This window comes from Lutjanus erythropterus, chromosome 15 (genome assembly GCF_056507025.1).
Source record: "Lutjanus erythropterus isolate fLutEry1 chromosome 15, fLutEry1.hap2, whole genome shotgun sequence".
Lineage (NCBI taxonomy): Eukaryota > Metazoa > Chordata > Actinopteri > Lutjaniformes > Lutjanidae > Lutjanus > Lutjanus erythropterus.
In genome coordinates this window covers 8,569,024-8,586,720 of record NC_139331.1, presented here as the reverse complement: position 1 = coordinate 8,586,720, position 17,697 = coordinate 8,569,024, and the positions used below count along the sequence as shown (strand labels likewise).

The following is a 17,697-nucleotide window of genomic DNA, read 5'->3' as shown; positions in this document are numbered from 1 at the left end:
AAAAAGTCCACTATTAGGGCTCATGATGACTATAGCCTCTTATGTTGTCCACACAGCACTATACTGAGTCATGAGTGGACACTCGGGTTGCTTGTGAGACAATTTCAGCATTATTCAAATTGACAAAACAGTGGAAGCAGGGTTTTAGTCTGAAGACTGCTTTTTTTCATGTTGTGCATTCTCAATTATCAGGTTCTTTTTAATTTTACTGTGTAATAATCAACGACCAATCTTGCCTAGGTCTTTATCACTATAACCCTCACTACCTCATGACCATTTAGTTGCCTGCTATGTTTCATACTGTATTTCAGAGGAACTGAAACAGGAGACTGAAAACTGTGAACCCTTTTCTATTCATTCAATCAAGAATCAGATCAGACAAAGAGATTTCCACCCCTAAATGCAACATGTACATCACATTTTCATCTAAACTAAGTTACTTCTTGAGTTTTGCTGAGGATGGCTAAACGTGAGCAACTGCAGATGGATACAATCCAACTGACACCCGCTGACATAAAAACTGACATAGACTGAAAATTGTGAACCTTTTTCTATTCATTCAGTCGAGAATCATATTGGACAAACAAGCATACACAAGGAGTTGTATGATCACTCATCTTGCTGACAAACATTAAATGCCACTCCCTTGACGGTGATATGCTAATGAGCTAAGAACAATAACTTAAGTCCAACTGCTCAGTGGCACAGAGACAAAGAGCTCCTATCAATGGAGATGCATAAACCAAATAGGTAATGTATGAAACAAACAGACCAAACTACACTACACTAAATCTTTCACTGCACTGAAAATGATGCTATTAATTTTCTTGATTTAAGGCATGTTATTTCAAATGTTACTTCACTATTAATGGTCATTTATGCATTGAACCTAAATTCTTTGTCAACAGGTCTGATGATGTTTTTGAGGACAAACATCTCTGTAATGAATCAGCAAATGTACCTGGCATGAGATCAGTCACCACCACCACATATTTATTATGTATTTTTGTTGGCTCTTTATCAGTTCTCATGATGTGTGGTAACCTTCTTGTAATAACCTCCATCATTTACTTCAAACAGCTCCACACTCCTACAAACTTCCTCATCCTCTCTCTCAGTGTAGCTGACCTGCTTGTTGGGGTTGTAGTTTTGCCTTTTAGTGTGATACTGGCTGTGAGAATTTGCTGGTATCTTCAAGAATTACTCTGTAAGATACGAAGCTGTTTTGATATCTTTCTGGTCACATGTTCTATTTGGAACTTGTGCTTTATTTCTGTTGACAGATATTATGCTGTGTGTCAGCCTCTGAGATACAGAACTAAAATAAATGTCCATGTTGTTGTGATCATGATACTTGTGAGCTGGACTGTTTCTGCACTGACTGCAATTAGTATCACAAGTTTGGGAGTGAATCAAGGACAATCTAACAGGAAGTGTGTCTTATTTCAAAACATACGTTTAGCAATTGTTGTAGTAGGTTTTGGCTTTTATCTCCCAGCTATCATAATGTCTCTCATCTACCTAAAGATTTTGATTGTGGCACAGAGACAGGCACGCAGCATCCAGAACACAACCTGTCAGAGCACAAAGTCTGAAAGTAAGATGGAGAGAAAGGCGACTAAAACTCTGGCTATTGTGATGGGAGTTTTTCTGATCAGCTGGACTCCTTTCTTTCTTTGTATGACCTTTAACCCTTTAAGTAATTACAAAATACCATCTCCACTCATTGCATCATTTAAGTGGCTTGGATGGTCAAATTCGATGCTCAATCCATTTGTTTATGGTTTCTTTTACAGCTGGTTTCGATCAGCTTTCAGAATGATCATTACTGGGAAAATATTTCAAGGTGATTTTCGTGATTCCAAGCTTTTTACTCATTATGTTAAGGGTTAAAATGTGAATAAAGTCATCAGTAGTTTGGCACAAAATGATCTGTATGTGCAACTAAGTGCGGGGATAGCAATGCAAAACCTCAATGTTAATTGTTTTTTTTGTTTTTTTTAATAATTAATGTAAATAAAAGCTGGATCCACATCAGGTATCCCATTGTTGCCTCATTTATTGCACATATTCAATTATAGGTGCTGTATAGAGAATACAGGAGTACATCTGAATTTCTGTGAACAAAGATTCAGGAGTTAATTAATGGTGAAACTAATTCCTTTTTTTTTTTTTTTTTACATGTATTCATTCAGTGCCCTCATCATTTGTTTAATTTGCAGATGTCAGTGGAATTCTGAAATACATTTTATCAATCTAAATGACATCTAATAAAGCAGAGTAGCTCCAAAGTTATTCAGCAACATCAAAATATGTTTTTTTAACCACAAGTTGTACTTTGTTCAAAACATCATGAATATTACACTGAAAAACTATAACTTCTAGGTGCACAAAAATAACTAAAGTAAAAGATTGTGGATAGCTTTTGTCTGTATCTGTTCAAATTACAATATTTTATGGATGCACACTTTAGCATCCTTTACAATAGAGGGATGTTTTTGTGCAAGTTCATAAGTTCTCATTCTGTTGCTACTGTAACACTTATGAAAATGCTGTGAATTCAAGATGAGGCAGAGAAAAAGTCCACTATTAGGGCTCATGATGACTATAGCCTCTTATGTTGTCCACACAGCACTATACTGAGTCATGAGTGGACACTCGGGTTGCTTGTGAGACAATTTCAGCATTATTCAAATTGACAAAACAGTGGAAGCAGGGTTTTAGTCTGAAGACTGCTTTTTTTCATGTTGTGCATTCTCAATTATCAGTTTTTCTATTTTACTGTGTAATAATCAACGACCAATCTATGCACCCATATTACAATGTATTTGTTGAATGCAAAGTTTTGTGAAACAGAAATTTGCCATAGAAAAACATCAAAACATTTTGTGTTGAAGTTTAGGCATGGCCTAATTAGCTCTCTAGGGGTTCCTGTGGCAAAGACGACATTCACACACATATTGATACCACAATGTCAATGACATGCAAGCACAAGATGGAGTGAAATGATGAGGGCCCCTTCACAAGATGGTGCATCGATGAGTTGAGGAGGAGGTGCTGCGGTGGGCATAGTTGGATTCTCCCGAACTGTTTTGACACGGAACGTTGGGTGGATGCACATGAACTGGGGAAGCTTGTGTAGGGATGGGAATCAAAACCGGTTCTTGTTGAGAACCGGTTCCCAGTGTTTCAATTCCTTGGAATCATTTGCCAATTTTGCAAACAATTCCCTTATCGATTCCAGTGGGCGTGAATGACGTCACCACGCACATTGCGTAGCTTACACAAGGTACGCAACATGTGTAGTGATATCATTCACCAGTGCAGCCAGCAGGATACATGGCCCCCAAGTGGCACAAACACTCAAAAGTTTGGTTACATTTCACGAGAAAGAATGACAACAGGGCAACTTGCAATACTTGCAAAGTGGATATTTCATCAAAGGGAGGAAATACTACCAATATGTACAAACATTTTCACACACAGCATGCGATAACTTTGAATGAATGTTGCGTTTTCGATCCGCTTCGGAGTGAATCTCAACCCAGCAGCAGCGGCAACGTTAGCACGTCCTCTGCTGTTAATACTAGGGGTGCAACGGATCGCAGTTGATCCGTGTCTCGTACAGATCGCCCTCTATGGTTCGGCATAGTTTCATCATAGTTTTACTGTCACTCTCACTTTTGTATAAGTTATAATACCCAAAATCTGCATGCAGAGTTGCAGTGAAAAGACAGGACAGATGCTGCTGTGTGCAGCGCATCTCTGTGAAGAGCGACTGATTTAAAAGCCATCACATCGCCTTGAGTGAAATCCAGACCATAAATTTTTTCACTGATGTAACTATGCTATCACCTGGAGCCAGGTCTGCCAATACTGTTGGATGTAGGCCTGGATAGAGGGTTGTAGGCCTCTTCCTGCTGGGCCGTGAAGAGCAGAGGTTGGAACTCATGGACACATTGAAAGGGAGAGAGTCCATTGTTGGAGCTGGGCAGGGTGTTGTGGGCATATTCGACACAGGAGCAGCTGAGACCAGGCAGAGGAGTTCTGTGAGACCATGCACCGTAGGGTCGTCTCAATTTCTTGGTTCTTGCGCTCAGTCTGGCCATTGGTATGCGGCTGAGACCTTGCCGAAAGGCTGACAGTGGCTCTGAGCAGGTTGCAGAACTCCTTCCAGAAGACAGAGGTGAACTGAGGCCCTGGTTGGACACCACATCGACAGGGAGCCTGTGGAGCTGGAAGATGTGTGGAAGGATGGTTGGATGGTCTGGTGCAAGACGCTCTTGGTGTGTTGGATCCCAGGATGCCAGGTAAGCTGGAAGGAGTGGGCCCACTGGAGGATGTCTGACCTCAGTGCCTGTGGAATGAACAGGCAGTCAGGGGGACAGTTGCTGGGGCTGGGTTCATCCCCCAGGATGGCTCTGACCTTCTCATCAATCTCCCAGGTGAGGTCAGTAACCAGATGCAGTGCTGGAAGGATGATATCTGGACAGTGGGACGAGACAGAGCATCTGGCTTGATGTTATGGGACTCCCAGACCACCACGAACTGCCAGTCTGGGTCACAAGTCTGGAGGATGGGAGCAGACGATAAGTGGGTCTTCAACTCTTTAAAGGCCCCTTTCACCGCCAAGGTCTACCCAAGGACACGAGGCAACTGTCGAGATTGCAGGATGTAGAACTGGATGGTTTCATGTTGGTTCCCAGAGAGAACCATGGAAACCAGCATTGTCATGTTGGTGACTGTGCCCAGAAGATGGCTGTTGAGGGCGTTGAGAGCACCGGGTGAGGAAGAAGGATCTGGTCGATCCCCAACTGCTTGACGAACCCCTTAGCAATGAAGCTGACATCTGCCCTGGAGTTGATGAATGTGGCGAGGGTGTGGGACCCACTCAACAGGAGCTTGGTGTGGCATATGGGTCAGGAAGTGGGGGAGAGAGAGAGACTTGAGAGAGACCCCCATTATTGGTAAGTACTGCCTTTTACTGGACAGCAGGCCACAAAATGATTGGCCTGGCTGCAGTACATGCACAGGTTCCCCTGACAATGACATTCCCATTCCTCCATGGTCAGGCTGGTGCACCCCAGTTGCATCAGATCAGAACCCTCTGCTGGTGGTCCTATGGTGCTGGCAGGGAGGTGAACAGTCGCTGTCCTTTGTGGCTGAGTGGTGGGGGGGTGGCTGGACAGTAACTGATGTCTCCCCTACCTCCATGCCTGTATGTAGAGGTCAATGTGGGTAACAAGCTCGATCAGCCCATCCAGCGTGGGTGGAAGATCATTGAAGACAAGCTTGTCCTTGATGAAGTCAGCCAGGCTGTGGAGGGAGAGGTCACACAGGAAGGATGCATTTCATTTACTCTGGTGGGCTCGGGTACGAAAGTCTATGGAGAAATCGGCCATGGACTGGTTTCCTTGGTGCATGTCCATGAACCTCTGAGCAGCAGAACCAAAGGCCCCAGACCGAACACCTTGCAGAGCATGGTGGCGAATGCTTGGAACGTGGAGCAAGCCGGGGTGTGTCTCTCCCACTCAGACCTCCCCCTCCCCCTCCCCCTCCCTAGCTAGTTAATGGTGAACACCACCTTAGCCTCCTCAGTGAATGTGTGGGGTTCTATAGAGATCAGGATGGAAAAGTTTGTGAGAAAGGGATTGCAACCTTCTGGATCTCCTGGATAGTGCTCTGGGGTTCCCATCTGGGGCTCTGGTCCAACTCTAGGTGGCAATGGTGTCAGGGCCGATGGCTGCGGGGGTTGACGATGAAGCTGTGGATGCGGACTGAATGAGGGCCACGGCCACCTGTTGCACCTGAGCAGCTAGATGGATAATGCCTGCTCCAAGGATGCCACCAACTGCCTAGTTTCCATGCTCATTGTGTCATGCTGCTGGATGCTAGCAATCCTTTCTAGGCAGCTCTGTGGTGAAGAGGTGTGAGCTGTGTCCATATCTGGCCAGACTGTACTGTAACAGGTATAAGCTGAACCCACTAGCAGCACACAGGCACAGAAAGATGTTTGTTAATGACCTTTATTAAAGCACAGACTGAACAGGAACTTGAGCAGATGAAGCAACTCAGGCAACAGTTTGAAATTTAGGCAGTGAGTTGCAACACAGTCTCTGGAGTCCAGGCTTGAAAGATTAATCAAGCCGAAGCCGGAAGTGGGACCGTTAAGCAGTGTCGTGAGCCCACAGACCCAGACAGTTCTGTTCAACTTCAGGCAATGGTACCTGGAAGGAGCAGGCAGGAGACAAGGTCGATGAGGTGGCAGATCCAGAACCAGATGAGAAGGAAGGTCGGGACCAGATGAAAGAGTCGGAACTGGGTAAGTAGTCAGACAGGGCAGACGAGCTGACAGGGGTTAAGCAGGAGGTAAGTAGAGGCCAGGCGAGGGATCGATGAGCCAACACGTAGGTAAACAAAGGAGCTCAAACAGGAACACATGTGGTGTCTCATCGACAGACTCTGAGCCACAGCCAACTACAGGTAAACAGATGGAAACACTGTGGCATTGCTAAGTGGAAAAGCTGAGCAGCCACAGGAAAGCAGGAAACCAGGATGCTGAGGCAAACACTCAGTGGGGGATGGGGGCTGGATGGGAAGTATGGGAAGTGTGCTGCTCAGTCAGAGGCTGTACTGAACTCAGACACACACCTCTGTTGCTGCGTGAGGCAGAAATTTGCTTCCCTTCAAGCAAAAAAAATCAGTAATTTCACACAGACATAGACACTGGAAGAACAAGATGGTTCTCCCCGGAGAACAAGATGGTCACATGACATGACATGACACATAAAAAAAATTGGCCACCTGACACTTTTACTAATCTACATTCCTTCATGAAGATGTTTTGTGATTGTGGAGACGTGTGTGTGCTTCAACCAAACACACTGGATGCTAATTGTGCAGGCAGACTGATTGCGCCACAGACTTTGCGCTTCAACCAGGTTTTTTAAATTAAACCAAATTGTTAATAATTTTGAGAGTCATTACTTTAAAAACTTACCACAATAGTAACTGTATTTCACACTATGGTGGTTACATTTATTCCATGGATCCAATGCGAGCTGAACCGTGGGCGTTTTGTACGGGCCACGGACCAACTGTGATCCATTTCACCCCTACATGTTATCCTGAAAATGAAGCAGACTGCTTTAGAAGTACACATTTGACTTTGTCTCACTGCCTGCCAGATCCCATTAGCACAATGCACAATTTAAATCTAAACCTTCTACAAGATTGTTAAGGATTTCTTAGGACTCATTTTAGGATTCATCTTTAATTTGAACTCTAATAACATGAAAGGTTAAAGGGGGAACAATGCAACTACAGCATTTTTGTCAGAGTAGCAAGTATTTTGCAAGTACTTATTAGAGTAAATATATTACAGACTTCTCCTTTAAGAGAGGTGCGATGCTTTCAATGGTAGGGTAGATTGTTACACAGACCTGGTAAACAAAAATATGTAGTGACGATGACCTGGAAATGTTTTGCTGAGGCCCTTGTGCATCAGGTCTTTAATTTCCAGCTCCAGAAGAATGTCTCACAAATTCTGGAGAAAGTTGGTGACATAGAATACGAGTTGGCCATGTCGAGGGGGATGGTACGAGTTGTGATCAGATGGTTAATTGAGCCTGTCTTGCAGCCACCTAAGAACCTGCTTGTGGACACCACCAGTGAAGGAGTCTGTCAAGCTGAAGAAGCAGATCTCTTAGGTGCTGTTGGACCAGGGGTTTCCTTTCCTATTACTATAACCTTCAAAAGGAACTACTCATCTAAGGTCACATGCATGGAATGCATCAGCACTGACTATATGACAGTGCCCCAGCTCTCCTAGAAATCAGGGTGGAGGACAAAGCAGACACACAGAAGTCCCTAAGTCCTAACCCTAACCTGGCGGTGCACTCAAGTGTGGTGAAGGACTAAATGCAAGAACACGCTCACTAATATGCACAGTCCAAGTTGTTTGATTTCCTCAAGATCTCAGGTTGCTCCTACCCATACATGCTGAATTATAACATAACATGACGTACAGGCTAGTTATCTTGTAAGTGAAAGATTCATCTTCTCAAAAGGCAGCATTTGAAATCATGGATACAGTGAATGCTTTTTACCATCTCCCAGAGACTCACCAATAACCCCAAAGTGATTCTGATACTATATCTATAGTGTTTACAGTTTCCCACCAAACTTCATGAAATTAGTACCTTTGTTGGAGAATTTTGGAGTGTGTAACTGGTCAGATAATTAGCGTCATTAATCAGCTGATATGACCCACACATTTGATGTTTTTTATTTAAGAAGAGGTTGTCAAGCTGATTCATGGTCCCAGATGAAGTGGATCCTATTATAATGGGCTAACAAGTACTGTGTCAAATCTGACATTTATTTGCTTTAAAATCTTTTTTTTCTTTTGAATTCAAACAAGGAAATTTAAAATTATATAGAGGTATGGGAGATAATGTATGATTACTCATCATACTAATCAACATTAAATTCCACTCTCTTGAGAGTGATATGTTAATGAGCCCAGAATAATAAATCAAATCTAACTGCTCAGTGGCACAGAGACCAAGTGCTCCCATCAGTACAGATGCACAAACCAAATGGTATGGTATGACACAAACAGAGCACTACGTTTTTACTCTACTGAAAACTAGTTACTATTAATTTTATTGTATTGAAGCATTTTATTGCAAACGTTAGGTGATAATTAATGGTCATTTATGCATGGAACCTAAATTCTTTGTCAACAGGTCTGATGATGTTTTTGAGGACAAACATTTCTGTAATGAATCAGCAAATGTACCTGGCATGAGATCAGTCACCACCACCACATATTTATTATGTATTTTTGTTGGCTCTTTATCAGTTCTCATGATGTGTGGAAACCTTCTTGTAATAACCTCCATCATTTACTTCAAACAGCTCCACACTCCTACAAACTTCCTCATCCTCTCTCTTGCTGTAGCTGACCTGCTTGTTGGGGTTGTAGTTTTGCCTTTTAGTGTGATACTGGCTGTGAGCTCTTGTTGGTATCTTCAGGAATTACTCTGTAAGATACGAACCTGCTTTGATAGCTGTCTGGTCACATCTTCTATTTGGAACTTGTGCTTTATTTCTGTTGACAGATATTATGCTGTGTGTCAGCCTCTGAGGTACAGATCTAAAATAAATGTCCGTGTTACTGTGATTATGATCCTGGTGAGCTGGACTGTTTCTGCACTGAATGCAATTATCACAATTTTGGGAGGGAATCAAGGACAATCTAAAAGAAAGTGTGTCTTATTTCAAAACGTTCGTCTGGCAAATGTAATAATAGGTTTTAGCTTTTTTCTCCCAGCTATCATTATGTCTCTCATCTACTTAAAAATTTTGATTGTGGCACAGAGACAGGCACGCAGCATCCAGAACACAACCTGTCAGAGCACAAAGTCTGAAAGTAAGATGGAGAGAAAGGCCACCAAAACTCTGGCTATTGTGATGGGAGTTTTTCTGATCTGTTGGTCTCCTTTCTTTCTTTGTATGATCGTTAACCCTTTGAGTAATTACAAAATACCATCCTCACTGATTGCATCATTTAAGTGGCTTGCATGGTCAAATTCGATGCTCAATCCATTTGTTTATGCTTTATTTTACAGCTGGTTTCGATCAGCTTTCAGAATGATCATTACTGGGAAAATATTTCAAGGTGATTTTAGTAATTCCAAGCTTTTCACTCATTAGGTTAAAGGTTGAAATGTGAGGGAAGTCGTCAGTAGTTTCTGATCAGTAGTGTAGAGATAGCAATACATAACCTTAATGTTAATTGATTTCTTTAATAATTAGTGTAAAATAAAAACAGGATCCACAAAGGGTATCTCACTGTTGCCTCATTTCTTGCATATATTCAGTTATAGATGCTGCACAGAAAATACACAAGTACATCTCTGAATTTCTGATTTTGTGAACAAAGATTCAGGAGTTAATTAATGGTGAAATAATTTTTCTTTTACATGTATTCAGTCAGTGCCTTCATCATTTGTTTGAGTTTTGGATGTAAATGGAAATCAGAAACAGATGAATGTTTCATCATTCTAAATGATATTAAAGCAGGGTCTCCAAAGATGTTCATTTAAAGAATCATCAAAATATGTTATTTTAGCAACAAGTTGTACTTTCATGGATACACACTTTAGCATCTTTCACAATAAAGTCACTTTTTTGTCCAAGTTCATAAGTTGTCATTCTGTCACTGCTATAACACTTATGAAAATGCTGTGAATCCAAGACCAAGCAGAGAAAAAGTTCACTATAAGGCCTCATGATGAACATGGCCATGTATGTTGTCCACACAGTACTATCCTGAGTCATGAGTGGACATTTGTTTGCTTGTGAGACACAGTGATTCAAATTCTTTTAAATTTAAAGACTGTGTACACGTTTCCATTTTGTGAATTCTCAAGTATCACTTTTCAGGTATTGTATAATAATCAACAACCAATCAATGCACTGATATGACAACATACTTTTTGCACGCTTACTTTATAATACAATGCAAATTTCTGTGAGACTGAAAGTTGAAAAGACGAGAGACTACAGGAGAAGAAAAGAAACAACCAGAGTCTGCTGAGTGTGCTGCTCAGTCAGAGGCTGTACTGAACTCAGAAACACACCCTTGGTGCTTTGTCAGACAGAAATTCACTTTCCTTCAAGTGCAAACACACCAATACTGACACATAATCAGTACAAAACTTTGAGAAATTCTAATTCCAAAGTGTTCTTAATTTAAAAATAACACTGAAAGTTTTGTATACCATGCAACACTAACTTGTACACATTTAATAATTCAGCTAAAATCTGGCTGAAGTGCAACGTCTGTGGTCACAAGAGAGCACGTTTGACCGAGACACACACACATCTTCGCAATCACAAAAACACCTTCATTTATGGTCATTCTCTTCCTCACATGGGAATGTAGATTAGTAAAGTGTCATTTGAACATATTTTCTGTCAACAATAAAGTGTAAATATTGAAGTTAAAAGCGTGCGCGTGTCTTGTGCTAGGTTGAGATGCGCACACACGTCTCCACAATCACAGAACACCTTTCATTAATGTTAAACAGCCGTGCACACGTGTGTGTCTTAAAAGAGAAACTAATTTTAAGGAAAAAGAAACTATTTTATGATCTAATGCCTAATAAATCTAAACAGACCTGGAAGGTGTGCATGGAACAGGATCATGGCTGTCAGTCTTTATCAGATGAGTCAGCATGACAGCTGGAGCAGGTGTAGTGTTTATGCCTGTGTGTTTATTGTGATCCAGAAAATCAAGGAGTAATCAATTATGATCTATAACATATAAAATGTTTGACCGCACAAGTCCAGCCCAACCCAGAAAGAAAAAGGTATGTGTGCCTCTGTCAGAGTTGGTTGGATATATCTGTGTGTAATTTTACACACTTCCAACTTCAGAAACTCTCTCTGATTGTTTTGTAGCGAGACACAGGAGCGAGGATGGGAGGAGGAGACGAGGATTAGGTGGGAGAGAAGAAGAAGGAGGATCACGGACAGCTGCGTAACTGCTCCTCCACCTGGCTCAGGTGGGCCAGTGGAGTCGGGCAGCTTCATGGCTATATCAGATCTATTTGCATCCTCTCTCTACCACACTCTCCTCAGAGCAGAGCTGCATAATCATATGATGATGATGATGATGATGATGATGACAATAATTAATTACAAAATACAACACAATTTGAAGGTGCTTCAGCGTAAAACAAAACCAGTTACATATCTGCATGACATTTGCGGTTCATTTATTGTATTGGTTTTTGCAGGCCTTAATGTAAAGTTAACTATTTACATGTTACATTACACAAACGGCTTTGGAGACGTCTTGTCATCTCCATATATTGCGCAATCCCACACTTTCACTTTTCGAACCAGGAGATCTGTCAAAATCTTCTGTCTTTGTATCCTCCTGGTAAATCTGTCGTCATGCAGACACCATTTGCACTGCACCTGCTTCTTTAAGGTGATGAGAGCTGACTTTCTGATTAGTTTATTGCATGTTTGGCCTAAACTCACCTGTGAATTAATGAGGGCACAACCGATAGGTGTATTCCGCTTTGCGCTGAAGGTGCAGGGAAAAATACCACTTGTGCCCCTGGCGCAAGATGGCAAAGGTGGATTTGGACACACCTTGAATAAATTAAATCCATTGCGCCTCACGCTTTCAACTTCAGCTTTAGATGAGGGGAAGATAAGGCCTAGAGATGCTGTTGTGGTTACTGGGAACATGGGCTGCTTCGAGAATGAGCTGTTATTGAGCTGAGATTAGTGTGAGTGTTTGCATGAACTTCATGTTGACAGTAGAGTGAGATCACCCTTTGTTTATGACTTCTACAATTTCTTTGTTATCAGAGTGGATGACTATGGATTTTTTGACCATTCGTGTCCCCAAAGAATGGCAGCCATGACAGTGGGGTATAAATTGCGTAGCACAGATGAAGAGAGCAGCACTCTGAGTCGAGAGAACTGAACTCTGGAGGCCAAGCTGAAGCGAACCATTACCCTCCATAGTAGCCACCGAAACCTAACCTAGTAATTGTTAACTACTATGTTAACACGAGTCAAAGAATGCTTTAAAGCTATGAGTGAAGCACTGTCTGTCTGAGAGGATCTGTCCAGAGTTCTGAGACAAACAGGGCTGGATGGGTTGGCCAGGTATCAGTAGGCTTGTCAGGTGATTAAAGGTGTGGTTGAGGTGTGACCCTGTTCCCAAACCAGAGTTCACTAATTAACATTTAACATTTTTCAAGTTGATTCATGGTCCCAGATGAAGTGGACCCTCATATAATTTTATAACAACTACTGTGTGAAATTTTACAGCTATATGCTCATAGATAATTTATAATAATGTAATATAATTATATGATAACAATTTGGTTGTATTGAGTCAAACGGACATTAAAAAATATATAGAGAGATATGGGAGATTAAACAAGCATGCATGAGGAGTTGTATGATTACTCGTCATAGTCGCCAACATTAAATGCCCCTCCCCTGACAGTGATATGCTAATGAGCTAAAAACAATAATTCAAATCTAACTGCTCAGTGACACAGAGACCAAGACTCCCATCAGAAGAGATGCACAAACCAAACAGGTACTCTGCTGAAAACTAGATACTATTAGTTTTCTTGATTTAAGGCATGTTATTTCAAATGTTACTTCAGTATTAATGGTCATTTATGCATCGAACCTAAATTCTTTGTCAACAGGTCTGATGATGTTTTTGAGGACAAACATCTCTGTAATGAATCAGCAAATGTACCTGGCATGAGATCAGTCACCACCACCACATATTTATTGTATATTTTTGTTGGCTCTTCATCAATTCTCATGATGTGTGGAAACCTTCTTGTTATAACCTCCATCATTTACTTCAAACAGCTCCACACTCCTACAAACTTCCTCATCCTCTCTCTCAGTGTAGCTGACCTGCTTGTTGGGGTTGTAGTTTTGCCTTTTAGTGTGATACTGGCTGTGAGCTCTTGTTGGTATCTTCAGGAATTACTCTGTAAAATACGAACCTGCTTTGATAGCTTTCTGGGCACATGTTCTATCTGGAATCTGTGCTTTATTTCTGTTGACAGATATTATGCTGTGTGTCAGCCTCTGAGGTACAGAACGAAAATAAATGTCCATGTTGTTGTGATCATGATACTTGTGAGCTGGACTGTTTCTGCACTGACTTCAATTAGTATCACAAGTTTGGGAGTGAATCAAGGACAATCTAACAGGAAGTGTGTCTTATTTCAAAACATACGTCTGGCAAATGTAATAATAGGTTTTGGTTTCTATCTCCCAGCTATCATATTGTGTGCCATCTACCTAAAGATTTTGATTGTGGCACAGAGACAGGCACGCAGCATCCAGAACACAACCTGTCAGAGCACAAAGTATGAAAGTAAGATGGAGAAAAAGGCGACCAAAACTCTGGCTATTGTGATGGGAGTTTTTCTGATCTGTTGGACTCCTTTCTTTCTTTGTATGACCTTTAACCCTTTGAGTAATTACAAAATGCCATCCTCATTGATTGCATCATTTAAGTGGCTTGGATGGTCAAATTCGATGCTCAATCCATTTGTTTATGGTTTCTTTTACAGCTGGTTTCGATCAGCTTTCAGAATGATCATTACTGGGAAAATATTTCAAGGTGATTTCAGTAATTCCAAGCTTTTCACTCATTAAGTTAAAGGTTGAAATGTGAGGGAAATCATGAGTAGTTTTGCAAGATTTACATTTTTTAAAAATGTATATTATATATAGACATACAACTTTTCCCAGTCCTATCTGTATGTACAACTCAGTGCAGAGATATCAATGCATATCCTCAATGTTAATTGTTTTCTTTAAGAATTAATGAAAAATAAAAGCATGATCCATATCTGTGGTCACATTGTTGCCTCATTTCTTGCATATATTCAGTTATAGATACTGTGCAGAGAATACAGGAGCACATCTCTGCATTTCTGTTTTTTGTGAACAAAGATTCAGGAGTTAATTACTGGTGAAACATTTTCTTTTATATGTATTCAGTCAGTGCCTTTACCATTTGTTTGAGTTTTAGATGTAAATGGAAATCAGAAATAGATGAACATTTCATCATTCTAAATGATATTAAAGCAGGGTCTCCAAAGATGTTTATTTACAGAAACATCAAAATATGTTATTTTAGCAACAACTTGTCATTTGTCCAAAACATCATGAATATTACACTGAAGAAGTATAACTTTTAGGTGCACAAAAATAGCAAAAGAGTGTGAATAACCTTTGTCTCTATCTGTTCAGATAAATTCATGGATACACACTTTAGCATCTTTCACAATAGAGTCACTTTTTTTGTCCAAGTTCATAAGTTGTCATTCTGTCACTGCTATAACACTTATGAAAATGCTGTGAATCCAAGACCAAGCAGAGAAAAAGTTCACTATAAGGCCTCATGATGAACATGGCCATGTATGTTGTCCACACAGTACTATCCTGAGTCATGAGTGGACATTTGTTTGCTTGTGAGACAGTTTCACAGTGATTCAAACTGAAAAAACAGTACAAGCAGGGTTTTTTAAATTTTATTTCAAGACTGTGTACACGTTTCCATTTTGTGAAGTCTTTGTTATCACTTTTCAGGTGCTGCATAATGATCAACGACCAATCAATGCACCAATATGACAACATACTTTTTGCACGCTTACTTTATAATACAATGCAAATTTCTGTGAGACTGAAAGTTGAAAAGACAAGAGACTAGAGGAGAAGAAAAGAAACAACCAGAGTCTGCTGAGTGTGCTGCTCAGTCAGAGGCTGTACTGAACTCAGAACACACCCTTGGTGATGTGTCAGACAGAAATTCACTTTCCTTCAAGTGCAAACACACCAATACTGACACATAATCAGTACAGACCTCTGAGAAAGTTCTTAATTTAAAAATAACACTGAGTTTTGTATACCATGCAACAGTAACTTCATATATATTCATACATATACATACTTCGTACATATTCAATAATTCAGCTAAAATCTGGCTGAAGTGCAACGTCTGTGGTCACAAGAGAGCACCAGCACGTTTGACCGAGACACACACACATCTTCGCAATCACAAAAACACCTTCATTTATGGTCATTCTCTTCCTCACATGGGAATGTAGATTAGTAAAGTGTCATTTGAACATATTTTCTGTCAACAATAAAGTGTAAATATTGAAGTTAAAAGCGTGCGCGTGTCTTGTGCTAGGTTGAGATGCGCACACACGTCTCCACAATCACAGAACACCTTTCATTAATGTTAAACAGCTGTGTGCACGTGTTTAAAAGATAAACTATTAAGGAAAAAGAAACTATTTTATGATTCTAATGCCTAATAAATCTAAACAGACCTGGAAGGTGTGCATGGAACAGGATCATGGCTGTCAGTCTTTATCAGATGAGTCAGCATGACAGCTGGAGCAGGTGTAGTGTTTGTGCCTGTGTGTTTATTGTGATCCAGAAAATCAAGGAGTAATCAATTATGATCTATAACATATAAAATGTTTGACCGCACAAGTCCAGCCCAACCCAGAAAGAAAAAGGTATGTGTGCCTCTGTCAGAGTTGGTTGGATATATCTGTGTGTAATTTTACACACTTCCAACTTCAGAAACTCTCTGATTGTTTTGTAGCGAGACACAGGAGCGAGGATGGGAGGAGCAGATGTGTAACTGCTCCTCCACCTGGCTCAGGTGGGCCAGTGGAGCTGGGCGTCTTTGCGGCTAAATTGGATCCGTTTGCCTCCCCTCTCTACCGCACTATCTCTATCCCCCGCTCCTCAGCAAGCAGAGCTGCATAATCATATGATGATAATAATTACAAAATTGAACACAATTTCAAGGTGCTTCAGTGTAAAACAAAACCAGTTACATATCAGTTACATAGTTACATATAAGGTGATGAGAGCTGACTTTCTGATTAGTTTATTGCACATTTGGCCTAAACTTGCCTGTGAATTAATGAGGGCACAACCGATAGGTGTATCCCGCTTTGCGCTGAAGGTGCAGGGAAAAATACCACTTGTGCCCCTGGCACAAGATGGCAAAGGTGGATCTGGACACACCTTGAATAAATTAAATCCATTGCGCCTCACGCTTTCAACTTCAGCTTTAGATGAGGGGAAGATAAGGCCTAGAGATGCTGTTGTGGTTACTGGGAACATGGGCTGCTTCGAGAATGAGCTGTTGTTGAGCTGAGATTAGTGTGAGTGTTTGCATGAACTTCATGTTGACAGTAGAGTGAGATCACCCTTTGTTTATGATTTCTACAATTTCTTTGTTATCAGAGTGGATGACTATGGATTTTTTGACCATTCGTGTCCCCAAAGAATGGCAGCCATGACAGTGGGGTATAAATTGCGTAGCGCAGATGAAGAGAGCAGCACTCTGAGTCGAGAGAACTGAACTCTGGAGGCCAAGCTGAAGCGAACCATGTCCCTCCATAGTATCCACTGAAACCTAACCTAGTAATTGTTAACTACTATGTTAATGTTGCAGGATGAGCAGACAGACATTGATGTCCTGTTAAATCACAACACATAAACAATCATACTGCTGCACAATTGGCAGACAGATACTGTAAATTTACTGTAAAATAACTCATATATATCCACAAAAACAGATGCACATATACACTCCAAAACATACGTCGGTCTCGATTTTCATAAATTTAGTCATGTTTTCCTTAAGAATACAAAAATTCATCCTACTGCAATTTATTGGCAATTGCCCTTTAAGGGCATTCTGACTAGTGTTAGTGTGAAGGAGAATTACGCTCTGAAAATACACTGAGGATTACCTGAAAGACTAACTAACAACCATGTCTAAACATCTTAAACAGGTTATAAAATACAACACAATGAAACACATTAAAATAACAACTGATGGGAGCTCATTTAAAGATGTCTAAGGTGCGAGCGGGAGCCCCTGTATATAGCAATGCATACCAGACCGTTACTGCATAGGTTACATGCTAGCCGCTAACACTACGGTGGGCTACACCACTGAGTTTACTCATATAAAGTCCTTCAAAAGCACATAAAAGCTAGGCTATGCATTCAGAACATTTACCTAGCATCATAACAATTCATGCTTGTGACATTCAGTGGGCTTATGCACCAAACTAACCTGTTAAA

At 40.9% G+C, this 17,697-nt stretch overlaps 3 protein-coding genes across 3 annotated transcripts; all 3 read left to right on the top strand.

Moving 5' to 3' along the window:
• Positions 1 to 733: 733 nt before the first annotated feature.
• On the top strand, positions 734 to 1,893 carry LOC146314027 (trace amine-associated receptor 1-like). The gene is made up of 2 exons (XM_084737058.1): positions 734 to 750; positions 909 to 1,893. Exons 1-2 carry the CDS (start codon positions 734 to 736, stop codon positions 1,891 to 1,893), a joined length of 1,002 nt encoding a protein of 333 aa, XP_084593184.1.
• A 6,981-nt stretch (positions 1,894 to 8,874) lies between these two features.
• On the top strand, positions 8,875 to 9,720 carry LOC146314026 (trace amine-associated receptor 1-like). The gene has a single exon (XM_084737057.1). The coding sequence runs from the start codon at positions 8,875 to 8,877 to the stop codon at positions 9,718 to 9,720; it is 846 nt and encodes a 281-aa protein (XP_084593183.1).
• A 3,404-nt stretch (positions 9,721 to 13,124) lies between these two features.
• On the top strand, positions 13,125 to 14,229 carry LOC146314025 (trace amine-associated receptor 1-like). The gene is made up of 2 exons (XM_084737055.1): positions 13,125 to 13,141; positions 13,257 to 14,229. Exons 1-2 carry the CDS (start codon positions 13,125 to 13,127, stop codon positions 14,227 to 14,229), a joined length of 990 nt encoding a protein of 329 aa, XP_084593181.1.
• The last annotated feature ends 3,468 nt before the right edge of the window (positions 14,230 to 17,697 follow it).

Bases quoted from the DNA above. Each gene is read 5' to 3' on its own strand.
- LOC146314026 (XM_084737057.1), top strand. From the start codon at position 8,875: ATGTGTGGAAACCTTCTTGTAATAACCTCCATCATTTACTTCAAACAG.